This window comes from Carcharhinus amblyrhynchos, unplaced genomic scaffold (assembly GCF_965287045.1).
Source record: "Carcharhinus amblyrhynchos unplaced genomic scaffold, sCarAmb.v2.hapA scaffold_39, whole genome shotgun sequence".
Taxonomy (NCBI): Eukaryota; Metazoa; Chordata; class Chondrichthyes; order Carcharhiniformes; family Carcharhinidae; genus Carcharhinus; species Carcharhinus amblyrhynchos.
In genome coordinates, this window is record NW_027649780.1 from 8,789,490 (window position 1) to 8,814,980 (window position 25,491).

A 25,491-nucleotide genomic window follows, 5' to 3' on the forward strand; every position below is an offset into this window, starting at 1 on the left:
CCTTATAACAACAGACTTTATGCCATCACAGTGAACCACTAGATTCAGGACTTTCTGATCTCCACCACATCCCAGCCTATTCTGTTAGCAGTCGATTACTCAGAGCAGCTGCCTGCATGCTGATAAGAGGGGCCCTGCTCAGCAGTCCAATCCCATAATGCTTCACATTCAATCTGCAGTCCTTCAATTATAACAGAATATGTGTCTGTATGTAGCTGCTTCAGCCATGGTCAACCCCGACACTGTCTTCTTGAACTGCTACAATGCCAAGAGTACACTCACAGTGCTGTTAGGGAAGGATTTCCAGCCACACATTCCAGACTTCCACAAGACTGTAGATAGTTCCAGATTGATATATTCCACTCAACCACACCCAAGGTGAGTTATTCCAATTCCTTTATTGTCCAAGACAATATGTTCACAATATTTTTAAAACAGAAATTCAACATTCCCATTTGATTTCAGGTATTAGCATATTCTGTTAGTTTGTTCTTTATTGTCAATGTCAGGCTGGGGTTGTTCCCCGTAGAGCAAAGGAGGTTGAGGGGAGATTTGATTAAGGTGGACAAGATTCTGACAGGTTTAGATAAGGTGGACAAAGAAAAGCTGATTGGATAAGGATGCGCAGGACACAGTTGTGGTTTTGGATCAGAGATGCAGGGGTAGGGGATGTGAGGAAGAATATTTTGATGCAGTGAAGTGTAATGACCTGAAACTCGCTCCATACGAGGGTGGAGGAAATGGAGACAATAAACAATTACAAAAGGAAATTGGATGGACATTTGGGGTGTTTCAAACAGAAATGCTGACTAAATATCTCTGAACTTCCTAACACCCTGTCACTCTGTGATTCTTGTGAAATTTGAAACCAAGTATTCGCAACAAGACTTAAAGAGCATCAGCCCACTGGAGGCAAAGTTGTGAGAATGGCCAGTCCAGCAGAAAGGAACCCTCCCCATTGACTGTGAGAATGAACAAAATCCAGTCCTGGATGTAACTGAGAGCAGAAACAATAACAGCAGAATCCAACCCTCATGTAATCACTCATGAACTTGTTGGTGTTTCAGCAGCAAGAATGAAACTCTGAAACCCTTCCCACATTGAGGGCAGATAAATGGCCTCTCCCCAGTGTGAACTCGCTGGTGTCTCCACCAGCTGGATGACCGAGCAAATCCCTTCCCACACTGAGTGCAGGTGAATGGTCTCTCCCCAGTGTGAATTCGCTGGTGTGTTTGCAGGTCGGATAACTGAGTGAATCCCTTCCCACACTGAGAGCAGGTGAATGGCCTCTCCCCGGTGTGAACTCGTTGGTGCATCCGCAGGGTGGCTAACCGAGTGAATCCCTTCTCACACACAGAGCAGATGAATGGTCTCTCGCCGGTGTGACTGCGTCGATGAGCTTCGAGTTCAGACGGGGATCTGAATCTCTTCCCACAGTCCCCACATTTGCATGGTTTCTCCATAGTGTGGGTCCTTGTGACTCTCGAGGTTAAACAATCAGTTAAATCTCACACAGAACACGGGTACAGTCTCTCCCTGCTGTGAATGCTGCCATGTATTTCCAGGCTGTGTAACTGGTTCAAGCTCTTTCCACACTCAGTGCACTGGAACACTCACCCAGCTGTGTGCTTCCGTACAAAGCCCGCGCTCTGATTGGCTGGAGGACCAGAATCCTTCCGGTCCTCCAAATCTTCTCATTGGTCAACACTTCAGTATGAATATCCGAGTAGGGTGGAGAATCACCTGCACATGCGCAGTTTCCCCTCTCCCTTGGACATGCGCAGTTCCGGGGCCGTGGGGGAGGGGGAGATCACCGATCGGCTTCTCGCTCCGGCCGGAGCCGCCAGCCACTTGTCTGGAAACCTTGGCTCGAGGAGGGGGAGGGGAACAATGGGTGGGGGCGGGACTCCCGGGTCCGCGCGCCCGGGCCTGCGCACTGGAACACCAGGACGTTACGTCAAGCAGAGTGATTCCTACTGGCAGAGCTCCATTGTTGTCGTCACAATGCGGAAGTTCGTCGATGAGCTTCAGAGTGAAACTTCCGCCTCTGCGCAACATCTGGGAGGAAATCAATGTTTCCCCCTTTCCATTTCTTTCCTCATTCTGGGGGAAATTGGGGACTTGCAGCAACTGAAGGGAAAGGAAGTGAATCCAGGGAGGCTGCAGACTCTGGAAAGGTTACAGACGAACATCGGAATTAGGAAGAGGACTAGGCCCAGGTATCTTTTTCTTTCTCTCTCAAAGACATTGACACCCTTTAGCTCCCTCACTTTGACACGTTTATTTATCTTGCTAACAGGATGGCCTCTTACCCAATGTTCACAATTAAAGGGGGAGTTTTCCTAGAAGAGGGCTAACATTCGAATGAACGGTAAATTCGGGAGAGACATATGCTTAACGTCGTTATATAGTCTATTTATGTTACTTATGTTTTTTTTGTCTTGAAATATATAATTGTGCATCAATGAAATCTATTTCCAGTGGGTTTAGGAGATTCTTTTGAAATTCAAATTCATTTGCAGATCTCTGAAGTTCATCTCTTTTACCCTCTCCTTCACCTCTCTCTCTCCCCCTATAGAGGCCAGAGTCTTGTGTACACCCAGACTGGGTGGCAGGTTCCCTTTCCTAAAGAACATTAATGAGCCAGCTGGGTTTTTATGAGAAGCCAGCAGTTTTCAGGGTCACTTTTTCCTAGCACTGGCCCCACAAATTATAAGATTAATTTAGCTCAATTTCACAGCCTGCCTTTGTGTTTTTGTGGGTTCTCTTTTATATTTCCTTGATTCTGTCTCAAATTCATTTTACAGATTATTTGAAAGGTTCACAGTCAGGAAAGTCAAATCAAACATCAAAATCTGACAGAGTCACTCAATTGATCAGGACTTGAGTATCATCAGCCTTTGAACATGGAAGCAAAAAGCACCATTCACGCCAGGGAGAAACCGTGGAAATGTGTGGACTGTGGGAAGGGATTCAGATCCCCATCTGAGCTGGAAATTCATCGACGCAGACACACCGGGGAGAGACCATTCATTTGTTCCGTATGTGGGAAGAGATTCGCTCAGTTCATCTGCCTTCAGCTGCATGAGCGACTGCACACCGGGGAGAGGCCATTCACCTGCTCAGTGTGTGGAAATGGATTTACTCGCTCATCCCACCTGCTGAAACACCAGCAAGTTCACACTGACAAGAGGGAGTTTCAATGCTCCAACTGTGAGAAGCGCTTTAAAAGCCCACACGGACTGAGGGAGCACCAGCGCATTCATACCGAGTACACACTGTTCAGCTGCTCAAAATGTGGGAAGAGTTTCAGGACAGCAACCCAGCTTCAGACACACCAACGAGTTCACACTGACAAGAGACCTTTTAAATGTCCAGAGTGTGGGAAGTGCTTTAAAAGTTCTGGTGAACTGATGTCCCATCAGCTCGTTCACACTGAGGAGAGACCGTTCAAGTGCTCACATTGTGGGACTGGGTTCAGGCGATCATCTCATCTCACTGTACACCAGCGAGTTCACACTGGGGAGAGGCCATTCATCTGCTCCAAGTGTGGGAGGGGCTTCACTCAGTCCTCCAACCTGCTGACGCACCAACAAATTCACACTGAGGTGAGGCCGTTCACCTGTCCTGAGTGTGGAAAGGGATTTGCACGATCATCCCACCTGCTGACACACCAGCGCATTCACACTGGGGAGAGGCCGTTCACCTGCTCCGAGTGTGGGAAGAGATTTATCGAATCATCCAATCTGGTGAAACACCAGCGAGTTCACAGATGACTGCATTGCTGTGATTCTGCTGTTGTTAATCAGATTCAGGACTGAATCTTGTTCGTCATGACATTGGGGAAGTGTTGATGATGTTGCTGCAAAGGACAATAACTGGACTGAAGGTGACAGAATTTGCATTCATATAGCACCTTTCACAACGTCAGGACATTTCAGTGCACAGTCAGCCTCCACAAATAGCAGTGTGATTCGGGGCAGTGATCTGTTTTCAATGAGATTTGGTGAGGGGTACCATTGGTTTCAGTGGGGTAAAGCACAACAACAATGTGATAATGAGCAGTGTTCTGTTTTTAGGGAGATAGGTTGAAGGGTAATATTGATCTCAGCAGGGTGAGCTCCCTGCCCTCCTTCCAAATAGAAGCCATGTGATCTTTCACTTCTGCCTGAGAGAGCAGACGGGATCCTGTGGTTAACATCCTCATATTAGTGAAGTGAAGAACCTTCATTCTGAGACAATTGAAGAATCAGCACTTAATCAATAGATGTACTTGTCAGACTGGTAATATAACCTGTAACACAAAGTTTGTAAAGTTTTATTATGTAATTTTAAGCACAGTGGTTATAAATCATGAGAACTGTTAAATTATGTTTTCCAGCTAATTTAGAAAGATAAGGTAGAGCTCACAAAACATTTATGGCTTTTTCAAATTACATTACATTGAGGAATGAATGGCATCTTACTCAAGCTGTTTCATTTATTCAGTAGACTTTGTATTCAGACATCAGGAGTAGGTGTCAGGGGCCAATCATACATTTAAGTTAATCAGATATAGTTCAACACTGAGGCTAATTTGAATTAAGCAAATGTGAGTTGAAGGAGTTAAAATAAAGATTTTGAGTAGCCATTCTGTGAACATGTTATCCACCTCGCCTGATTCTCATTTCACATCTTTGGCCTGATCAACCGAGGAAAGTTGTAAGAAGTCTGTTTCATTGTTAAAGATGAGCTTCCTCCTCCTCCTGTCAATTCAAACTTTTCTTTTTATCTTTCTAACTTGTTACCTTTCTACCTTTTAGTGGTTAATAAATCTTCTGAATTTGCCAATTAGAATGTTCATTCTGGCCGGATAGTTAAATCACCATCTGCAATTCCCCAACTGGCTCGCTAATGTGTCAGTTACTTTTGGAGTTTGCCCACATGCCTTTTCTGTGATTTAATTAAATAGTATGGCTTTATACTCAGATAATGGACGTCTAAAGGTAGCTTCTTTGTCCACTTATTTGAAATAAACAAGTTTATGGTGTCAAATCCTAATGGTTAACATTTGGGTTCATTGTCTCAAATGTCTAATTTACATGTCGAAACTTTTAGAGTTCTCATTGGGGCAGGTTACTATCAGTATATTTTGGTTAAAGAAAATGCTTGCTGGTTTTTGTTGTGGTTGCCAGAGCTTGGAACACAGTTAATTAAAAGGACACAAAGTGACACACAGCCTTAAACTAATACAGAAATTACAAAGTTACTTCAGATCAGAAATCCAAAGAAAGTGGGCATCAAATCAGTGTGCAAAAGGTGAAATAGCAGGAAACACATATAAATACAGTATGATACATTCAATTGATAAATGTTCAAAAGTAATGAGTCAAAATAACTACTGCGCTATGAAAATTAAACTGAAACCTTTAATTTTTAATTTTTCAAATCAAGTATAGTTATATAATGTGAAGGAAAGTGATTGCTTCTTTTAAGATATTACAAGTTAAAATGTTAAACTAATTTACGACACAGGAGGAAATTGGAGCATCCAGAGGGAACCCACGCAGACACAGGGAGAATGTGCAAACTTAATACAGACAGTGACCCAAAACTTGAATGGAACCCGGGTCCCTGGCACTGTGAGGCAGCGGTGCTAACCATTATGCCACAATGCAGGAATCCAGGAGAACTGGATTATTTGTTGGATTATCCAGTGAAATGTTACAGAGCAGAAATCCAGGAGAACTGGATTAATTGTTGAATTACACAGTGATATGTTATAGAGTCTTCAAATCTGAAATAAAACAGTCAATGCCGCAAATAGTTAACAGTCCCGGCAGCTTCTATGGAGGCAAAAACAGAGTGAAACACACAGACAAACATCCATATGAATGAGGAGCAGCAGTGGACCACTGGGCTCTTTACTCCAGCATTGACAAGATCCTGACCGATCTGATTGTGGTCAGAAGTCCACTTTCCTGTCTCCCACCACCCCCCACTCCCCAAACCCTCTGACTCTCTTGTCAATCAAGAATCCATTTATTCAGCTTTAAAAATATTCAATGACTCTGTCTCCTCTGCTCTCTGGGGAAGAGAATTCCACAGATCAAAAACCCTCTAAGAGAGAGAAATCTCTCGTTCTCTCTGTCCCTGACATCTCAAGTCCAATGCACTCTCCAGGGCTATACAGGGAAAGCCAGGATAAAAGCAAATTACTGTGAATGCTGGAATCTGAAACCAAAAGAGACAATGCTGGAAAATCTCCGCTGGTCTGGCAGCATCTGCCAGGAGAGAAAAGTGCTGATGCTTCGAGTCCAGATGACCCTGTGTCAAAGCCTGACCTCTGAAGAATTGAGAGAGGGAGGTGGAGAAGAACAAAATGAAAGACCTGCAAACTGACAAAATGATTCACGGCCCAAGACCAAAGCGAGTGGTAATGGGACAAATAAAGACACAAAAGATGTTCTGAATGAGGTGTGAATGGCAGTTTAGCAACAGTCTGAATGCAAAGTAAAACAAAAGAGAGAAATGAGGTGAGAAATGCAACAACGAAACACAGAACACAATGGGAGCAGAGATTATGGTGTAAAATTGTTGGACTCAGTTTTGTTCTGAAGGCTGTAAAGTGTCTCTTTTAGTTGCGATAAATAATATTATATTTCCCAGTTCTGATGAGTCTGGCCAAGTTCCGCACACATGAGGACGGTCTCAACAGGGATCTTGGGTTCATGTCGCACTATCTGTAACCCCCATGACTTGCCTGGGTTTGCAAAACCTCACTTACTGTACTGTCTGGAGACAATACACATCTCTTTAAACTGTGATCAGTGCTCCTACCACTCACATTATCAGCCACTTCAGGTCTTGAACAGCAGGTTAGGTGTAAGGATTCGCATTTTAATCAGTAATCTCTAAACTGTCTGTGCTTTATATGCTCTGTCTGAGGCCAGAACTCTCCATTCACCTGACGAAGAGGCTGTCCCCTCGAAAGCTAGTGAGAATATTATCAAATAAATAGGTTGGACTAAAACCTGGTGTTGTCAGACTTTTTACTGATCATAGATGCTGTCAGACCCGCTGAGATTTTCCAGCACTCTCTGTCTGTGTTTAGCTGAAGGGAAACAAGCAGCGAGTTCACACACACTGAACCCAGGGGGAGGGGGTGACCCAGGATAAGGTGCAGGCGCAGCTCAGTGAGTCTCTGCATTGTCCACCAACCGTTCACATTTAGACCTTACAGCGCCAAGGGGGAGGGGAAGGAGAAACTATTTGGGACACAGAAAGGGGTCACCCCTCCCCCCACTCTGTGGTTCCACAGACCCTCCCACACCTGGGCAGGGTTGGTTCAAGGTGCAGGAAGCTGCAAACTGAGAGGCTGAGCTGTGAACTGGGCGGGGTTGGGGGGTTGAGTGACATCCCTGGGGCTATTTCAGGACAGGAACAGCCACAGATTCCCCCTTTTTTTCCTGGGACGTTTCAGAGGTTGGTGAGTGTTTGTAATCTCTGTCTCGGTAATGGGGGTGGGTTGTAGATTGCTATGAGTGTTAGACTAGATAACCGCTCCTCATTCTGCCAGTTCCTGTCTGCAGACTCTAATTCTCAGTCCAGTCCTCTGCTCTGTCTCTCTCTGTACTTTGTTTCAGTGCTCCACACACTGAGCAACATCCAGCCCATTGTTATCACCCGAAAATTGCGGCAAACTACCTTCACAATTCCAGGGTTCGGCTCCAGCCATGTGTGGGTGACTGTCTGTGTGGAGTTTGCACAGTAAGAAGTCTCACAATATCAGGTTAAAGGCCAATAAGTTCATTTGGAATTAGTGCAAATTACTGCGGATGCTGGAATCTGAAATAAAAAGAGAAAATGCGAGAAAATCTCTGCAGGTCTGGCAGCATCTGTAGGCAGAGAAAAGAACTGACATTTTTGAGTCCAGGTGACCGTTTGTCAAAGCTGCTCCTTCATCAACACTCCCAAAAACTCGTGGTTCCAAATAACCTGATGTTGTGAGACTTCTTACTGTGCCCACCCCAGTCCAATGCCAGCATCTCCACCTCAGGTGTGGAGTTTGCACAAATTCCCTCTGTCTGTGTGCATTTCCTCTGGGTGCTCTGGTTTCCTCTCACTGCCCAAAGATGTACAGGTTAGCTGAATTGACCAAGTTAAATTTCTCCCTTAGTGTCCCAAGATGTGTAGCGTCTAATTTGATTTATTATTGTTGCATGTTTTGGAATACAGTGAAAATTATTTCTTGCGTGCTATACAGAAAAGAACATAACTTGATAAAGTACACGGGGGAAAAGGAAAAGTGTAGGGTACAGAATATATTGTTACGGTTGCAGACTGGGTGAAGAAAAAGGTCGGTGTGGGGATTAGCAGAGTAAGTGTATGGGGTTACTGGGATAGGGAGTGTGCCTGGGAAAGATGCTTTCAGAGTCAGTAGAGACTTGATGGGTAAAATGGCCGCTTTCTGCACTGTGAGGATCCTACGATTAGTGAATTACTGTGAACAAGTTTTGGATAGAGGGGTTTCTGGGGCGCAGAGCATTGTGGGAAATCTGACCGCCATTAGTCAGTGCCTGTCTCTAGATGTTTCATTATAGACTGAGGGCAAGTCAGCAACCTGAGCCCTCAGTTCTGTTTGTAACTCTCACAGGCTGCCTAGTCTACTGAATATCTCGAAGATTTGTTTTTTTGTCCCAGATACAGTCTCTACAGAGTTTTCTGTGTTATTGTTTTATAGATTCGAATTTAGAAACACAGAAAATTACAGCTCAGAAACAGGCCTTTTGGCCGTTCTCGTCTGTGCTGAACCATTTTTTGCCTAGTCCCACACGGAGCCGGTTTGAATCAGGCTGTGTGTTGGATGCAGAACTTAGTTCCTGGCCTCCTGCGTGTTTTTTTTTACTGTTGTTTCAATCTGGACTCTGTTCATCATCTGTCTCTGCGGCTTCTCTCTCAATCCCTTTTTCCTGTTTTAAATCAGTTTCACAGGGACTAGAAGGAGACGATTTGCAGTCAGGAAACTGAAAGTAAACATCATATCAGGAACTGCCAGAGTCTCCAATTTATCATAACGGAACATCAGTGAATTTTGAACATGGAAGAAAAAAGTACCTTTCACAGTGGAGAGAAACTGTACAGGGGTTCTGTGTTTGGACGAGGCTTCAGCCGATCATCTGGCCTGTCAAAACGTAAATGCAGTCACTCCACGGAAAAACTGTGGAAATGTGTGAACTGTGGGAAGGAATTCAATTCCCCATCCCAGCTGGAAATTCATCAGTGCAGCCACACTGAGGAGAGGCTGTTTACCTGCTCTGAGTGTGGGAAGGGATTCACTCAGTCATCCAATCTACTTGCTCATCAGCGAGTTCACACTGATGGGAGATCTTTTAAATGCTCGGACTGTGGGAAGTGTTTCAAAAGTTCTTGGGAACTGTTGTCCCACCAACGTGTTCACACTGATGAGAGACCTTTCAGATGCTCTCACTGTGGGACTGGGTTCAAGCATTTACATAACCTTACTATACACCAGCGAATTCACACTGGGGAGAGACCATTCACCTGCTCTGAGTGTGGGAAGGGATTCACTCGGTCGTCCCACCTATTGACACACCAGCGTATTCACACTGGGGAGAGACCTTTTAAATGCTCTGACTGTAGGAAGTGCTATAAAAGTTCTTGGGAACTGTTGTCCCACCAACGTGTTCACACTGATGAGAGACCTTTCAGATGCTCTCACTGTGGGACTGGGTTCAAGCATTTACATAACCTTACTATACACCAGCGAATTCACACTGGGGAGAGACCATTCACCTGCTCTGAGTGTGGGAAGGGATTCACTCGGTCGTCCCAACTATTGACACACCAGCGTATTCACACTGGGGAGAGACCTTTTAAATGCTCTGACTGTGAGAAGTGCTATAAAAGTTCTGGTGAACTGATGTCCCATCAACGTGTTCACGCTGATGAGAAACAGTTCAGGTGCTCTCACTGTGGGGCTGGGTTCAGCCGGTCATATGACCTCACTCTACACCAGCGCACCCACACTGGGGAAAGGCCATTCACCTGCTCCGAGTGTGGGAAGGGATTCACTCGGTCATCCCAACTATTGACACACCAGCGTATTCACACTGGGGAGAGACCTTTTAAATGCTCTGACTGTGAGAAGTGCTATAAAAGTTCTGGTGAACTGATGTCCCATCAACGTGTTCACACTGATGAGAGACAGTTCAGGTGCTCTCACTGTGGGGCTGGGTTCAGGAGATCATATGACCTCACCCTACACCAGCGCACCCACACTGGGGAAAGGCCATTCACCTGCTCCGAGTGTGGGAAGGGGTTCACTCGGTCATCCCACCTATTGACACACCAGCGTACTCACACTGGGGAGAGACCATTCACCTGCTCTGAGTGTGGGAAGAGATTCACTCAGTCATTGCTTAGGCACCAAAGAATTCACTAGCAACCACAATGATTGGAATCTGCTGTTAATACTATTCAGGACTGTAATATGTTCCTTGCATTTATTTTTGTTGATGTTAATGAACTTCATCCAGTTTCACATTCTGAATAAAGTCAAATAACTTATCTTTGTGTTCAGTAGTGTGAATCTTTTTAGTGTCATCAGCACAACTGAATTCCTTTTGAGTTGCTCTCCCTCTTCCAGATTCACCTCTCCACAAGTACTCATTGCCAATAAAACTCACAGACGTCTTTGTCACTAAGTTTGAGAGAATCCAATCAGCTGTCTCTACTCCTTCCCTCTTTCCTCCAACCCACTGGAACAAACTTCCTCTAATGCTCCCTTTTATCTGAGCTCTGAACTCACACCTTGCTGCAGTTTCTCTCCCACTTCCCCTCATGTCCTCTGAGAGCTCATCTTGTCCATGAGACCCATCTCCTGATCCCTCAATCCTATTCCCACTGAGCTACTGACAGCACAACTTCTCCATATCAGCTGATATTGTCAATATCTTCCTCTCAATATCACCACCCAATTCTCAATAAAATATCTTTGACACAGACATCCCATCTCCATTTCCTCTCTAAAATCCTTGAATGTTTTACCTTCCAGATATTGTAAATTGTTTTCCCTTTCTCACTGTGTAAAGTTTGTTTGTTCAGAATCTGTGGAATCTTTTGCCTTTATTCACTTGTTAAGTGTCTTGAATCTCCACCTTTATTTACTTCATACAAACTCACCCAAATCTAAAAACTGTTTCGTGGGAATTGGGGGAATAGAACAGAAGGTGGGTTTCTGCTGCTAGGTTACAATCTCAGCTGATGTTACTTTTGGACAGGAAGGTCCCAGAATAAAACCCAGGCTCAATTGACTGTAACTTTTACCCTTTTGTTTTAGAAGTATAGATGAACAGTCACTAGACGGACAATTAGCTTTTAACGAGAATATTTATTAAATATGAAAATATTGACAATAACACAAGACTCCTCCATTCCACCCATCTCCTGCTGAAGTGAACACACAATCACAGTGAGGGCACTCCCTCTTGTGGCAAAGTGAGGTAAATGGCTTCTGCCTGGGAGATCACTGAATTATGAGGTGGAGGTGCCGGCGTTGGACTGGAGTGAGCACAGTAAGAAGTCTCACAACACCAGGTTAAAGTCCAACAGGTTTCTTTGGTAGCACAAGCCATAAGCTTTCAGAGCGCTGCTCCTTCATCAGGTGAGTGGGAGTTCTGTTCCCAAACAGGGCATATAAAGATACAAACTCACTTTACAAAATAATTTTTGTATTTTGTAAATTGAGTTTGTGTCTTTTTGAGGTTGTTATGCTGAAGCTTTATGAAGCACTGTTTAAAGCACAATGGGAGTATTGTGTTCATAACTAGCCAGCACACTTTAGGAAGGACGGGATGGTCCTTGAGAAGGTGCAGAGGAGATTTACCAGAATGACTCCAGCACTGAGGGATTTTAACTTCAGAACCAGGTTTGAGAAGCTGGATTATTCTCCTTGGAATGAAACAGGCTAAGGGGAGATCTGATTGAGGTGAACACCATTATGACAGGTTTAGATCAAGTGGAAATTGGGCAGGATCTACAGAGGCCACTGGAGGTTGTTGGTAAACGTAATCTTTTATTGTACATTCTTCTAACAATGTACAACACAAAGCTCAGCACGAGGCTTCACATAGAACCATCTCTCAGCATACTCTTATCATCTGACCTTACATCACAGTGTAGAACATTTATAAATTTAACATTAACCCTTTACACTGCACCAAGTCTTTAGTCAGCCCTCCTAACATCCCCTTCTTTGACTCAGGGTCAGTTGTCTGATTTGTCAGTCGATGTTTCTGAGATTCACGTTGAGACACTCTCCTACATTAACGGTCTGATGTAAATGAAAATTATTTTAAAAATCATGTTGTAACAGACTGGGGAAGTGAGGATTAAAACAATATCTGGGTAAATGGAGTTTGGTCACAGATCAGCCCTGACCTCAGTGAATGAGAGAACAGGCTCGAGGGGGATAAATAACCTTGTCCTGTTCCTGGTAAACTTGGACTCAGACGCCAGCTGGTGAATGGAAAGTGATGGGAGACCTGGGGGAGAAGGGACTTCATCAGAAACCAGCACTGGAGCAGAGTTAGAGAGTGGGAGAATCCTGGGGAGAAACTATACAGGAACTGGAGTAGGTTGTTCAGTCTGCTCTGTCATTCAGTTAGACTCTGCTGATCAATTAGTTTATCATCAAGATTTATTTGATTCTATTCTGTAGATTAAGCTGCAGCTCAGTTTTATGGGAAATTAAAGTCAGCAGAAACAAACTCCAATTATCATGATGTAAACATGTGAATTTGGAGCAGGAGAAGGCCACTCGAGCCTGCGCCACTATTCAGTAGGATCCTGGCTGATGTGACTGGAGCTTCAACTCCACTTTCCTCTTACCCCTCACACCCTTTGACTCTTTGGTCAATCAAGAATCTATTAAATTCAGGATATTCAGTGAGCCAGTCTCCACCACTCTCTGTGGAAGAGAATTCCACACTGTAACAAAGAAAAGGTTTCTCCTCATCCCAGTATTAAATGGGAGACCCTTTATTTTTAAACTGCCTCTAGTTCTCCTCTCTACAATTAACATCCACTCTGTCAAATCCCCTCAGAATTTTACATGTTTCAATCAGATCCTCTCTCATTTTTCTTAATCCCAGTAAGACCAAAACTGTACACAGTACTCTAGACGCAGTCTCACCAATACCCTGAACAAATGCAGCAAAACATTCCTGCAATAAACAACAATTCATTTCCTTTTCTAATTATTTGCTGTATCTGCATACTAACTTTTCCTGATTACAGTACTAGGACACCCAGATCCCTCTGTACCTCAAAGATCTGCAATCTCCCTCTGTTTAAATAATCAACTGCTTTTCCATCCTTCCTGTCAAAGTGGACAAGTTCACATTATCCAAAAATCTTGTTCCAGCTGCCAACATTTTGCCCACTCACTTAACACTTCCATATCGCATTACAGGCTTGTTATGGTCATTCACATCTCACTTTTCTACCTACCTTTGTGTTATCAATAACTTGACCCTGTCATCCACATCATGAAAATAGCTTGTCAATGGTTGAGGCCCCAGCACTGATCCCTGTGGCATCTCACAGGCTACACCTTGCCATCCAAAAATGACTTGTTTGTCTCTCGTCTCTGTTTCCTATTAGCTAATCAATCCTCAATCCATGCTAATATAAAGAATTGACATGGATGGGATGCTAATATGTCATGCGTTATGCTACAAATTCTTATTTTAGAAACATAGAAAAACTACAGCATAAACAGGCCCTTCGGCCCACATGTTGCACTGATCATATCCCTACCTACTAGGCTTTTGTGTGGTAAACTTTGATGTGGCACCTTGTCAAATGCCTTCTGGAAATCTAAATACATCACATCCACAGGTTCCACTTTATCCACATTGCTTGTTATTTCTTCAAAGAACACCAATAAATTAGTCAAACATGATTTCCCTTGCACAAAACGATGTTGGCTCTGCCTGACTGCTCAGAGATTATCTATGTGTCCCACCCCAGCTCCTTAATAACAGAATGAATATGATTCAATCCTGCATGGGATTATTTAACTAATAGATAAATAAATAAATGAACATGATTCAGTCCTGCATGGGGTTCGCAGCAACAGCAGAATCCAACCCCTGCAGTGACTTGTGAACTCGCTGGTGTCTCAGCAGATTGGCTGACCGAGCAAATCTCTTCCCACATACGGAGCAGGTGAACGATCTCTCTCCTGTGTGAACCTGCTGGTGTCTCAGCAAGTGGGATGACTGAGTGAACCTTTTCCCACACAGGGAGCAGGTGAACGATCTCTCTCCAGTGTGAATTTGCTGATGTCTCAGCAGGTCTTTAGTGCTTTTAAAACTTTTCTCACAGTCAGAACATTTAAAAGGTCTCTGATCAGTGTGGACCAGTTGATGTGCAATGAGCTGGGGTGGCTGAGTGAATCCCTTCCCACACGTGGAGCAAGTGAAGGGTTTCTCCCCAGTGTGAATTCGCTCGTGTATCAGAAGGTGGGCTGAATCAGTGAATCCCTTCCCACACACACAGCAAATGAATGGTTTCTCCCCGGTGTGAACTCGCTGGTGTCTCAGACGGTGGGATGAATGGGTGAATCCCATCCCACACACCGAGCAGGTGAACGGTTTCTCCCCAGTGTGAACTCGCTGGTGTGTCACCAAATCCGGTTTACTTTTAAAGCTCTTCTCACAGTCAGAACATTGAAATGGTCTCTTATCAGAGTGAACTCGCTGGTGTGTTTGCAGCTGGGATAAACGTCCGAATCTCCCCTCACACACGCAGCAGGAGAATGGCTTCTCCCCAGTGTGAGTGCGCTGATGGACTTGTAAATCATTTTTACTTTTAAATCTCTTCTCACAGTCAGAACACTGAAATGGTCTCTGATCAGTGTGAACAAGTTGGTGTGTCTGAAGATGCAATGACTGAGTGAATCCCTTCCCACACACTGAGCAGGTGAACGGTCTCACCACCATGTGAGTGCGCTGGTGTCTCAGCAGGTCCTTTGTGCTTTTAAAGCTCTTTTCACAATCAGGACACTGAAACGGTCTCTGATCGGAGTGAACCTGTCGGTGAATTAGGAGGCTTGATAAAGCATGACATCCCTTCCCACATTCGAGGCAGGTGAATGGCCTCTCACCAGTGTGAACACGCCGGTGTGTATAGAGGCTGGATGAGTAAGCAAATCCTTTCCCGCACTCAGAGCAGGTGAATGGCCTCTCTCCAGTGTGAATGCGGTGATGAATATCCAATTCGGATGGGTAATTGAATCCCTTCCCACAGTCTCCACATTTCAATGGTTTCTCCATGGTGTGGGTATCCTCCAGGTTGGATAATGAATTGAAGCTTTGTTTATACAGAATTTGTGTCGGGTCACTGAGAATGGTGTGGGTTTTTTTCCAGACTGTTTAAAACTCTTTCCACATTCAGTACGTCAGAAACCCTCAGGTGTGTGTGTCTCAGTGATTTTTCAGTCACACTAATGTTTGAAAGCTTTTCCCGCAGACAGAACAAACATTTCTCCTTCTGTAGACAAAGGCTGATGATATTCAGCTTCTGATGAATCAAATCGCTGAAATAAATCTTGTTGTGAAGTTTGGTTTAAGGTTCAAATCTTTAAATCTTGCTTCATAATACCCTGTAAAAAATTACAAAAACCATTATTTTCAATCCAGGATAGAAATTCTGAACAGACAATTTCAGTTTCTCTATAACACGTTTTTTTCTCTTGTGTCCCAAATCTGTCAATCTCCATCCCACACACTCTCCCTCCTACTTGGGCTGAAATCCAAACCCATCTCAACATCTCACCATTTCTTTCCTCCACTCCCAGTTTTCTCCCTCACTCTCCTCTGTCTGGGTTCAGTTCAGTAAAAAGTCTGACAACACCAGGTTTTAGTCCAACCAATTTATTTGATAATAAACTCACAAGCTTTCGAGGGGGCTGCCTCTTCGTCAGGTGAATGGAGAGTTCTGGCCTCGGACAGAGCATATAAAGCACAGACAGTTTGGAGATTACTGATTAGAATGCGAATCTTTACACCTAACCTGCTGTTCAAGTCTTAAAGTGGCCGACAATGTGAGTGGAAGGAGCACTGATCACAGGTTAAAGAGATGTGTATTGTCTCCAGACAGCACACTCAAACCTCACTCACTGTGCTGTCTGGAGACAATACACATCTCTTTAACCTGTGATCGGTGCTCCTTCCACTCACATTGTCGGCCACTTTAAGACTTGAACAGCAGGTTAGGTGTAAAGATTCGCATTCTAATCAGTAACCTCTAAACTGTCTGTGCTTTATATGCTCTGTCCGAGGCCAGAACTCTCCATTCACCTGACGAAGAGGCAGTCCCCTCGAAAGCTTGTGAGTTTACTATCAAATAAATCGGTTGGACTAAAACCTGGTGTTGTCAGGCTTTTTACTGTGTTTACCCCAGTCCAACGCCGGCACATCCACATCATGGGTTCAGTTCTCCAGCTCCTGTCTGCAGACTGACAATAAAACCAATGGATCTTATTGGAGGTGTTGGGGCCTCCAGCGGGTGTTTGTGAATCCTCCCCGCCCACCTCCCAGGGTTTCCTTCCTTCCCAGAGATCAGAGTCCTCATTGATTTGAGGCCAAAGTGTAACCTCTTATTTATTGTCCCCCTCCCCCATCCTCTGATGTGAACCATCCTCCAGTGGCCAGGATGGGACCGTTAACCTGGGCCTGTTCCCGGGAGGGAGGGAGGGAGAAGCCCCGCAGCTGCAAACCAGGGAGCTGACAATGATTTTGAAGGGTTTGCGGATCCACAAAGTGTTTCCAGACCCTCCCAGCCACCGCCTAACGCTGACTCCGCTTCTCCGGGACAAACAAGCGCCAAGGACAGCAATGACACTGCGCATGCTCCACATCACAATGCCTGGGCACTGATTGACGGTGACTCCGGACCAATAGGAAGAGGGGACGGGGCTGGAGGACCGAGTGGGAAAGGGACTGGTCCTCCAACCAATCGGAGTGAACGAGGGGCGGAGCTGGAGGATTGAACGGGAGCAGCTGGTCCTCCAACCAATCGGAGTGAATGAGGGGCGGGACTGGAGGACCAACACTCCCATGAAACCCGGTGGATGTGGAGTGAACATTTCAGGAGGATCCTGGAGCCGGCGGCTGGACTTCGGAAAGGTCCCATCCTGGTCTGGGAGCTGGAGCATGCGCGGTGCCTGAAGCAGACGGTGAAGAGCTCGAGCGAGCGGGTTTCAAATGGAGATTTTTACAAAGACCGAGTGCGGATCCAGAGCCCGAAATAAAACCAGAAACATAAATGGAGTTGGCAGGTGGGTGGTGAGGCTTTATCAACACCCGATGTCGGCCTCAATTTGCAAAACAAATTCCTCCGGCTTTCCGAAGACTTCAGGCCCGAGTTAACATCCGCCATCTTTATAGGGAGTCACGTACTGTAAAGCGCATGCGCGTCCGCCATATTTGTTGAGATAAATTGGAACAACGCATGCGCAGCCACCGTACTTACTGAGGGTGAAACCAAATGAATAACCCACAGAGGACAAAAAAAAACAGATTGATTTCATAACAAACTCTGTGTTGTAAAACTGGAATTTAGGGTTATAGCCAACAACAACTTCCATTTATAAAATACCAATAATATCAGTGTGGTTAACACTGCTGCCTCACAGCTCCAGGGACTCATGTTCGATTCCAGCCTTGGGTCACTGTGCGAAGTTGGCATGTTATCCCTGTGACTGTGTGTGTTTTCACTGAATGCCCTGGTTTCCTCCCACCATAAAAAGATGTGATGCTTAGGGGAATTGGCTATCCTATATTGCCCCTTCATGTACAAAGATGTGCAGGTAAGGGGGATTAGTGGTGTAAAAACGTGGGTTACAGGTATAGATCAGGGATAAAATATTCAGAGAGTCAGTGCAGTCTTGATGAGCCAAATGGTTTCCTTCTGCACTGTAAGAATTCTCTGAGAAGTTATCCTTCTGCACTGAAGATCTAGTCACGAATGGTGGAGTGATTAAAATAGGGAATGTGTAGGAAGCCAGAATCAGAGCAGTGCTGGAGGTGATTCCAGAGATAGGTAGGAACTGGCTTTGGAGTGATTTTTACAAATTAGTTGTAAGGATGCATGAAAAATACACATTTCATTTGGCTCTGATAGAATCCTACAGTGCAAAAGGCGGCCATTGGGCCCATCGTGTGTGCACTGACACAATCCCACCCAGGCCCTATTCCCATTACCCCGTGCATTTACCCTAGCTAGCCCCCAACACTAAGGAGTAATTCAGCATAGCCAATTCAGTTAACCCATACATGTTTTGGACTGTGGGAGAAAATTGGAGCATCCGGAGGAAATCCATGCAGACATGGGGAGAACTTGCAAATTCCACACAGACAGTGACCCAAGCTGAGAATCAATCTCAGGTCCCTGGTACTGTGAGGCAGCAGTGCTAATCACTGTGCCCCATGCCGCATTCAGCTCAGGGAGGAGGGAGAATATGTGGGGCATAGATTTAATGTTTTGGGGAACAGCAGAAAAGTTGTTCCTTAGAAATTAGACTTGTCTGATCAGAATTTCTATCCTGGACTGACAGTAGTTTTGTAAACTCCTTTTGCAGGATATTTGAAGGGGAAGATTTACAGTCAGCAAAATGGAATCAAGTTCCACACCAAGATTGAACAGTCGCTCAATTCACCAGCACCTGAACACTATCAGCCTTTGAATGTGAAGTCCGGGAAAATATTTCAAACATCAGTGTGACCGGAAAAGCACCAAGACACACACATCTGAGTGAGTTTTCCAGTGAACTGATTGTGGAAAGAGCTTTAACCAGTTATACAGCCTGAAAAAATATCACACCATTCACAACAGTGAATCTGTGCATGTATTTGTGTGGACGAGGCTTCAACTAACCGCCTGATATGGAGAGACATGATGATACTGACACCGTAGAGAAACCGTGGATATGTGGGGACTGTGGGAAAGCATTCACTTGCCCATCCAAACTGGAAACTCATCGACGCACCCATACTGGGGAGAGACCCTTCACCTGCCCCGTGTGTTGGAAGGAATTTACTCAATCATCCTGCCTAATATTACACCAGCGAGTTCACACTGGAGAGAGACCATACACTTGCTCTGTGTGTGGGAAGAGATTCGTCCAGATGTATAACCTACAATTACACCGGAGAGTTCACACCGGGGAGAGGCCGTTCACCTGCTCTGTGTGCGGGAAGCGATTCATTAATTCATCCAACCTTGTGACACACCAGAGAGTTCACACTGAGGAGAGGCCGTTCAGCTGCACGGACTGTGGAAAGAGCTTCAGACATTCATCCAGCCTCAAAGCACATCAGCGACTTCACACTGGGGAGAGACCGTTCACCTGCTCAGAGTGTGGGAAGGGATTCACCACCTCCTCCCACCTGGTGACACACCAGCGACTTCATGAGTGAGTGCAGGGCATGGATTCTGCTGTAGCTGCTGCTGCTAATCACATCCAGACATGAGCCACATTCATTCTGAAATTTGAGGTTTGTTTCTGCCGAATAATCCCTGTAAGTGGGCTGCTGGTTAATATTCTCAATCTAGAGCTGCTTGTGTTCTTGGGGTTGCAGTTTCCCTTTAAGAACTGCTGCCTGTGATCTTTCCCCATCATTCAGGAATTCTCATCACATTCTTTACAGTACAAAAAGAGGCCATTCAGCCCATCAAGTCTGCGCTGGCTCACTGAAAGAGCCTAATTCCACTGCCCTGCCATAACCCCTGTAACCTTGCACATTCTTTCTTTCCAGATAACAGTCCAATTCTCCTTTGAGTACCTTGATCAAACCTGCCTTCACCGCCCTCACAGGAAGTTTATTCCAGACTCCAACCACCCTCTACCACGGCTATGTTGCGGCCAGGTATCCCTGGAGAGGGAGCATGCAGTGTCCACAGGCACAGTTGATGCCTTCTGTGCCCTTTGGGCACCGCAGGGGCTGGGGTGCATTATTGACCCTAATAATCACATTGTAATTTGATGTTTTCAAATTTGCTTTGTACTTTGATTTTGTTCAGGCTGTTCCCCCTCCTTCTGGGGAGCTGCCCCCTTTACTTTGTCCTAATTTAACTTGAGTTTGTTTATTTGGTTTGACCTTAAAAGAGGCCAGCCACGCACGAGGTGAAAATAATTTTCCTCACGTTACTTTGGCTCTGTTTTCCCCATTAATGTAGTTTGTGCCCTCTAATTCTTGATGTTCTCTTGGTGGGAATATTTTCTCACTATTTCACCTGCCCAACTCCTCAGGATCTTGAATACCTCGATCAATCTCCTCTCAACCATCTTCAATCAGACAATTAATGTTTATTTCTTCTGATGTTAATAATCTCTGATGTCTGTTAAATAAATCAGCTTTGTTTCAAACACACGGTGTGTTAAATCCTTGATTTCTCCAGGATAAGACATTAATTGATGTCCTGTTCTTTTCTCCTTTCTAACTCTAGATTATTTCAGACATTCAGTTACACTCATTTTTTAATATTTGATTTATTATTGTCACATGTATTAGCATACAGTGAAAAGTGTTGTTTTTTATGGACAAATCCCAGCTCCCTATAGGTTTCAGAATGTCTCTCCCAGCGTTGAGATCCAGGGAAGTTTTCCGTATTTAAAAACAGAAAATACTAAAAATTATAAGTGTCATTGGTTGTGTCTCACATTATTGGTTTTTCCTCACTGCTGATGTTAAGTTGATTGTTCTGTAATTGCTGTGTTTTTGAACAGGGATATAATATTTACATTCTCTCTCTGTCCTTTGTCACCACGACTCTACAAGGAAGATTGTGGCTAGAGCCTCCACAAGTTCCATGTGAAGAACAGTGTGTGTGACAGAGTGCAGCAGTCCCTCAACGTCAGACTGGAATGTCAGCCTAGATAATGTGCTCAGCTTGATGTGTATTTCCTGTTATTGATGTGGATCATTCAGAAACAATGGACTCTGATGATGTCATAGAGACTATTACATCACAGCGGAGCCTTAGTGATGAAAACAGTTTTGTTCCAGATGGGAGGTGATGGTCAATGGTATTAGCTCTAGACTATTAATCCATAAACTCAGCTAGTATTCTGGGGACTGGGTTCAAATCTCACCATACCAAGTGGTGTAATTTGAACAAAGAACAAGAAAATTACAGCACAGGAACAGGCCCGTTGGCCCTCCAAGCCTACACTGACTATACTGTCTGTCTGAACTAAAAACCCCTCTAGTGACCATATCCCTCTCTTCCCATCTTATTCATGCATTTGTCCAGGCACTCATTAAGTCACTATCATATCTGCTTCCACTACCTCCCCCTGCAGCGAGTTCCAGGCATCTACTATCTGTGTAAAATAAAAACTAGCCTCATACATTTAATTCAATAAAAACAATTGAATTCAATTAAAAAAATCAGAATTAAGAATCTATTGCTGACCATGAAATCATTTTCAATTCTCAGAAAATAACCATTTGGTTCAGTGAAGTAAAAAGTAAAGTTTATTTATTAGTCACAAGTAGACTTACATTAACAGTGCAGTGAAGTTACTGTGAAATTCCCCTGCTCGCCACACTCTGGCATTTGTTTGAGTCAATGCACCTATCCAGCATATCTTTCAGACTGAGAGGAAACTGAAGTACCTGAGGAAACCTACGCAAAGATCATGCAAACTTCACACAGTGACCCAAGCCGGGAATCGAACCCGAGTCCCTCATGCTGTGAGGCAACAGTGCTAACCACTGCGACACTCCATGAATGTCCTTACGGGGAAGGAAATCTGCTGTCCTTACCTGTCTATCCTACGTGTGATTCCAGAGCCATAGCAATATGATCGACTGTCAACTCGCCTCTGAAATGGCCTAGTAAGCCACTCAGTTCAATGGCAACTATGGATGGGCAATAAATGCTGGCCATGCAGTGACGCCCATGTCCCACGAATGCATAAAAAATCCTCACAGTTTAAATTCACACAGCCATTCTGTCTCTTCTTGTAATTACCGCTCAATTCACCAGTTTAAAAAAAATCAGAATTTACCCACAGAAATTATTTTAATTTTTCAGGTTTTCTTGACATATCAGTAGAAATGGATGTCAATGAACATAATTCATTCCTGGATGTGATTTACAGTAAAATCCACTCACTGATTATTTGTGAACTCGCTGGTGACTCATCAGGGTGGATGAGCGAGTGAATCTCTTCCCACACACGAAGCAGATGAATGGTCTCTCCCCAGTGTGAATTCGCTGGTGTCTCTGCAGGGTGGCTGACTGAGTAAATCCTTTCTCACACTGCAAACAAATGAATGGCTTCTCTCCAGTGTGAATCCGCTGGTGTGCAGTCAGTTGACATAATTGTCTAAACCCAGTCCCGCAGTGCGAGCACCTGAACGGTCTCTCGTTGGGATGCAATTAACAGTAGCAATAACAGCAGAATCACACTCCTGTGATCACTGGTGAGTTCGCTGGTGTCTCACCAAGTTTTGTGACTGGGTGAATCTCTTTCCACACATTGAACAAGTGAACGGCTTCTCCTCACTGTGAACTTGTTGGTGTCTCAGCAGAATGGATGACCGGGTGAATCTTTTCCCACACTCAGTGCAGGTGAACGGTCTCTCCCCAGAGTGATTTCGCTGGTGTGCGAGCAGGAGTTTTCTGCTTTTAAAGCTCTTCTCACAGTCAGAACATTTGAACGGTCTCTCATTTGTGTGAACAAGTTGGTGCGAAGTAAGAGAGGATAAACAAGTGAATCCCTTCTCGCACACAGGGCAGGTGAACGGCCTCTCCCCAGTGTGAATTCGCTGGTGTACAGTGAGGTCGCCTGATCGCCTGAAGCCAGTCCCGCAGTGAGAACACGTGAATGGTCTCTCATCAGAGTGAACACGTTGATGGTGACGCAGTTCCTCAGAACTTTTATAGCCCTTGCCGCAGTCTGGGCATTTAAACGGTCTCTCTTCACTGTGAACTTGTTGGTGTTTCTGCAGGTTGGATGATCGGTTAAATCCCTTCCCACATTCAGAGCAGGTGAACGGCCTCTCTCCAGTGTGAATGCGCTCATGTGCCACAAGGTGGAATGATGTCCTGAACCCCTTCTGGCAGTGGGAGCAGCTGAATGGTGTGGAACCGGTGTGAATGTACTGATGCTCCCGCAGTGTGCGTGGAGTTTTAAAACTCTTTCCACACTCAGAGCATTTAAATTCTCGCTTGTCGGTGTGAACTCGCTGGTGTCTCTGCAAGGCAGAGAAATGTGTGAATCCCTTCCCACACATGGAGCAGGTGAATGGCCTCTCCCCTGTGTGAATGTGCCGATGTATCAGCAGGGCCGATGACTGAATAAATCCTTTTCCACATTCGGAGCAGGTGAACTGCCTCTCCCTGCTATGAATGCGCTAGTGTATCAACAGGCCAGCTGACTGTGTGAATCCCTTCCCACACACAGGGCAACTAAAAGGTCTCTCTCCAGTGTGAATGCGTCGGTGATTTTCCAGGTCAACTGGGTAATTGAATCCTTTCCCACAGTCTCCACATTTATACGGTCTCTCCCTGATGTGACTGCGCTTGTGTCTTGACAAGCCAGATGATCGTTTGAAGCCTTGTCCACACACAGAACACGTGTACGGTTTCTCCCCACTGTAAACGGTACTTTTTTCTTCCATGTTCAAAGGCTAATGATACTTAGATCCTGATGAATCGAGGCACTCTGTAAGATTTTGATGTGATCCTTGATTTACAATTGTCTGTAATTCCTCACCTTCTAATCCCGTGAAAAATGATGTGAAAACAGAAAGAAGGAAACATGAGAGACAAGCCATAAATACACAAAGGCAAGATGTGAAATTGAGCTGAATGAATCTGATAAATTGTGGGATTGGGAATCAGAAAAGGGATATGAAAACTGCTGGATTGTCATAAAGCTTCAAACTGTTCACCAGTGCACTGAGGGAAAGGAACCCTTCATCCTTCAGAGCCCACAACAAGAATCCAGCCTTTATGCGTGAAGAGGGAGAGATCAGAGAGGAAGGTGATAGAAAGAGATTTTATACATCAGCAACTCAACAAGGATTTTGGCAGAATTTCCCAAATCCACAGTCTTTCCCACCTGGAAGTACCACAGCAGCTGAGACATGGGAAAATCACACAACTCCTTGACTTGGACAAATATCACTATTCCTTCAATGTGACTGGGTTAAAACCCTAATACTGTTGCATTGTGGGAGCACCTTTACCACATGGACTGCAGAGGTTTAAGAAAAAGGCCAACTATATAATCACAAAGGACAACTGGTGATTGGTAACATATCACTGTCAGTGCAGGATAGTAATTCAGGACAGTAATCGGGGCCTTGTGAGTAACGTCCACATCCTAAGAAGTTTTATTTTTTGCAAATCTACACGAAACCTGCAATAAGAGAAAACACACGACCACTACAATCTAAAAGGACAAGGACAGTGGACAGGCAGGAAAACCACCATTTGGAAGTCCCCCTCCAAGCTACTCACTATCCTGATTTGGAAATATGTTGTCATTCTTTCACTGGCATTGGATCAAAATCCTGGAATTCCCTCCCTAACTGCATTGTGGGTGTACTGACCACATGGACTGCAATGATTCAAGAAGGCAGCTCACCAACACCTTTTCAAGGGCAATTAGGGATGGGAAATAGTGCTGGTCTAATCCAATGACACCCATCTCCATTGAATGATTTTGAGAAATGACCCGGAATATCGATGAGAATACGATTCTGATAATTACTAAGTGAAATACTTCACTCAGTCACATCACTTTCTGAGTTTACGTTTGACTGGAGCTCTTGGATTCCGCTGTTAATTGCTGCTGCTTTTGGAACACTTTTGGGCATTTGCAATTCTCCACCTCTTCCACTCCCCTTATTTCTGATGGACAATGAAGATCTGTGCACATAGATTTCTGTATAATGTGGTTCCTCCTTTGACTAATTTATAGAAACCGCCCCCGTTCCCCAATCTACACGCAATAGTAAAAACATAACGAGCTCCTAATAATGACTTTCAATGGCAGAGCTCTGACCCAGCATTCCCCGCGGTGCTGAATGTCCCCTATTCACACCAGAGGCCGGCACCGCACATGCGCATTAATCCTCTATTGGAGCATGCGCACTGTCAGTAATGGCGATGGGGGTGAGTCTCTGCTTTTGCCTCTTTGCAGCGGGGAAGGGAGAGAAAACTCTGAGGGAGCGGACTCTGAATAAGGAGAGTTTCTAAATACCTGGCGAGTGCCTCAAACTCTACCGCTCCCGCGTTTGCAGCTCCGGATGTTTTCCCCTCCGAGGCCCAAGTCCAAGATGACAGCCGCCATCTTGGTTCAACGAGGAGCGCATGCGCCGGGATATTCTTGACGCAACAATATAGGGCGGGGCCTAAGGTTATTCTCTTCCCACCGGGTCCTAGTGTCCGGTACAACCACCA

At 44.8% G+C, this 25,491-nt stretch overlaps 3 protein-coding genes across 3 annotated transcripts; 2 read left to right on the forward strand and 1 right to left on the reverse strand.

Annotated features, from left to right (window-relative positions):
* Window positions 1-2,826: 2,826 nt before the first annotated feature.
* On the forward strand, window positions 2,827-4,699 carry LOC145363695 (uncharacterized). Its single transcript, XM_080218916.1, has one exon. The coding sequence runs from the start codon at window positions 2,907-2,909 to the stop codon at window positions 3,774-3,776; it is 870 nt and encodes a 289-aa protein (XP_080075042.1). The 5' UTR covers window positions 2,827-2,906; the 3' UTR covers window positions 3,777-4,699.
* A 4,380-nt stretch (window positions 4,700-9,079) lies between these two features.
* Window positions 9,080-19,923, forward strand: LOC145363625 (uncharacterized). The gene is made up of 2 exons (XM_080218817.1): window positions 9,080-10,413; window positions 19,187-19,923. The coding sequence occupies exons 1-2, from the start codon at window positions 9,080-9,082 to the stop codon at window positions 19,485-19,487; spliced, it is 1,635 nt and encodes a 544-aa protein (XP_080074943.1). The 3' UTR covers window positions 19,488-19,923.
* Window positions 11,522-24,167, reverse strand: LOC145335585 (uncharacterized). Its single transcript, XM_080181392.1, is given in 2 exon segments — window positions 11,522-14,874; window positions 22,537-24,167. Coding segments are annotated over 2 exon segments (1,926 nt in total). The 5' UTR covers window positions 23,703-24,167; the 3' UTR covers window positions 11,522-14,114.
* Between the last annotated feature and the right edge of the window lie 1,324 nt (window positions 24,168-25,491).

Coding starts and splice junctions, on each gene's coding strand:
- LOC145363695 (XM_080218916.1), top strand. CDS start 2,907: ATGGAAGCAAAAAGCACCATTCACGCCAGGGAGAAACCGTGGAAATGT.
- LOC145363625 (XM_080218817.1), top strand. CDS start 9,080: ATGGAAGAAAAAAGTACCTTTCACAGTGGAGAGAAACTGTACAGGGGT. Junction 10,414..19,186: donor TGTGGGAAGAGATTCACTCA/GTCATTGCTTAG, acceptor GTGTGGGAAGAG/ATTCGTCCAGATGTATAACC.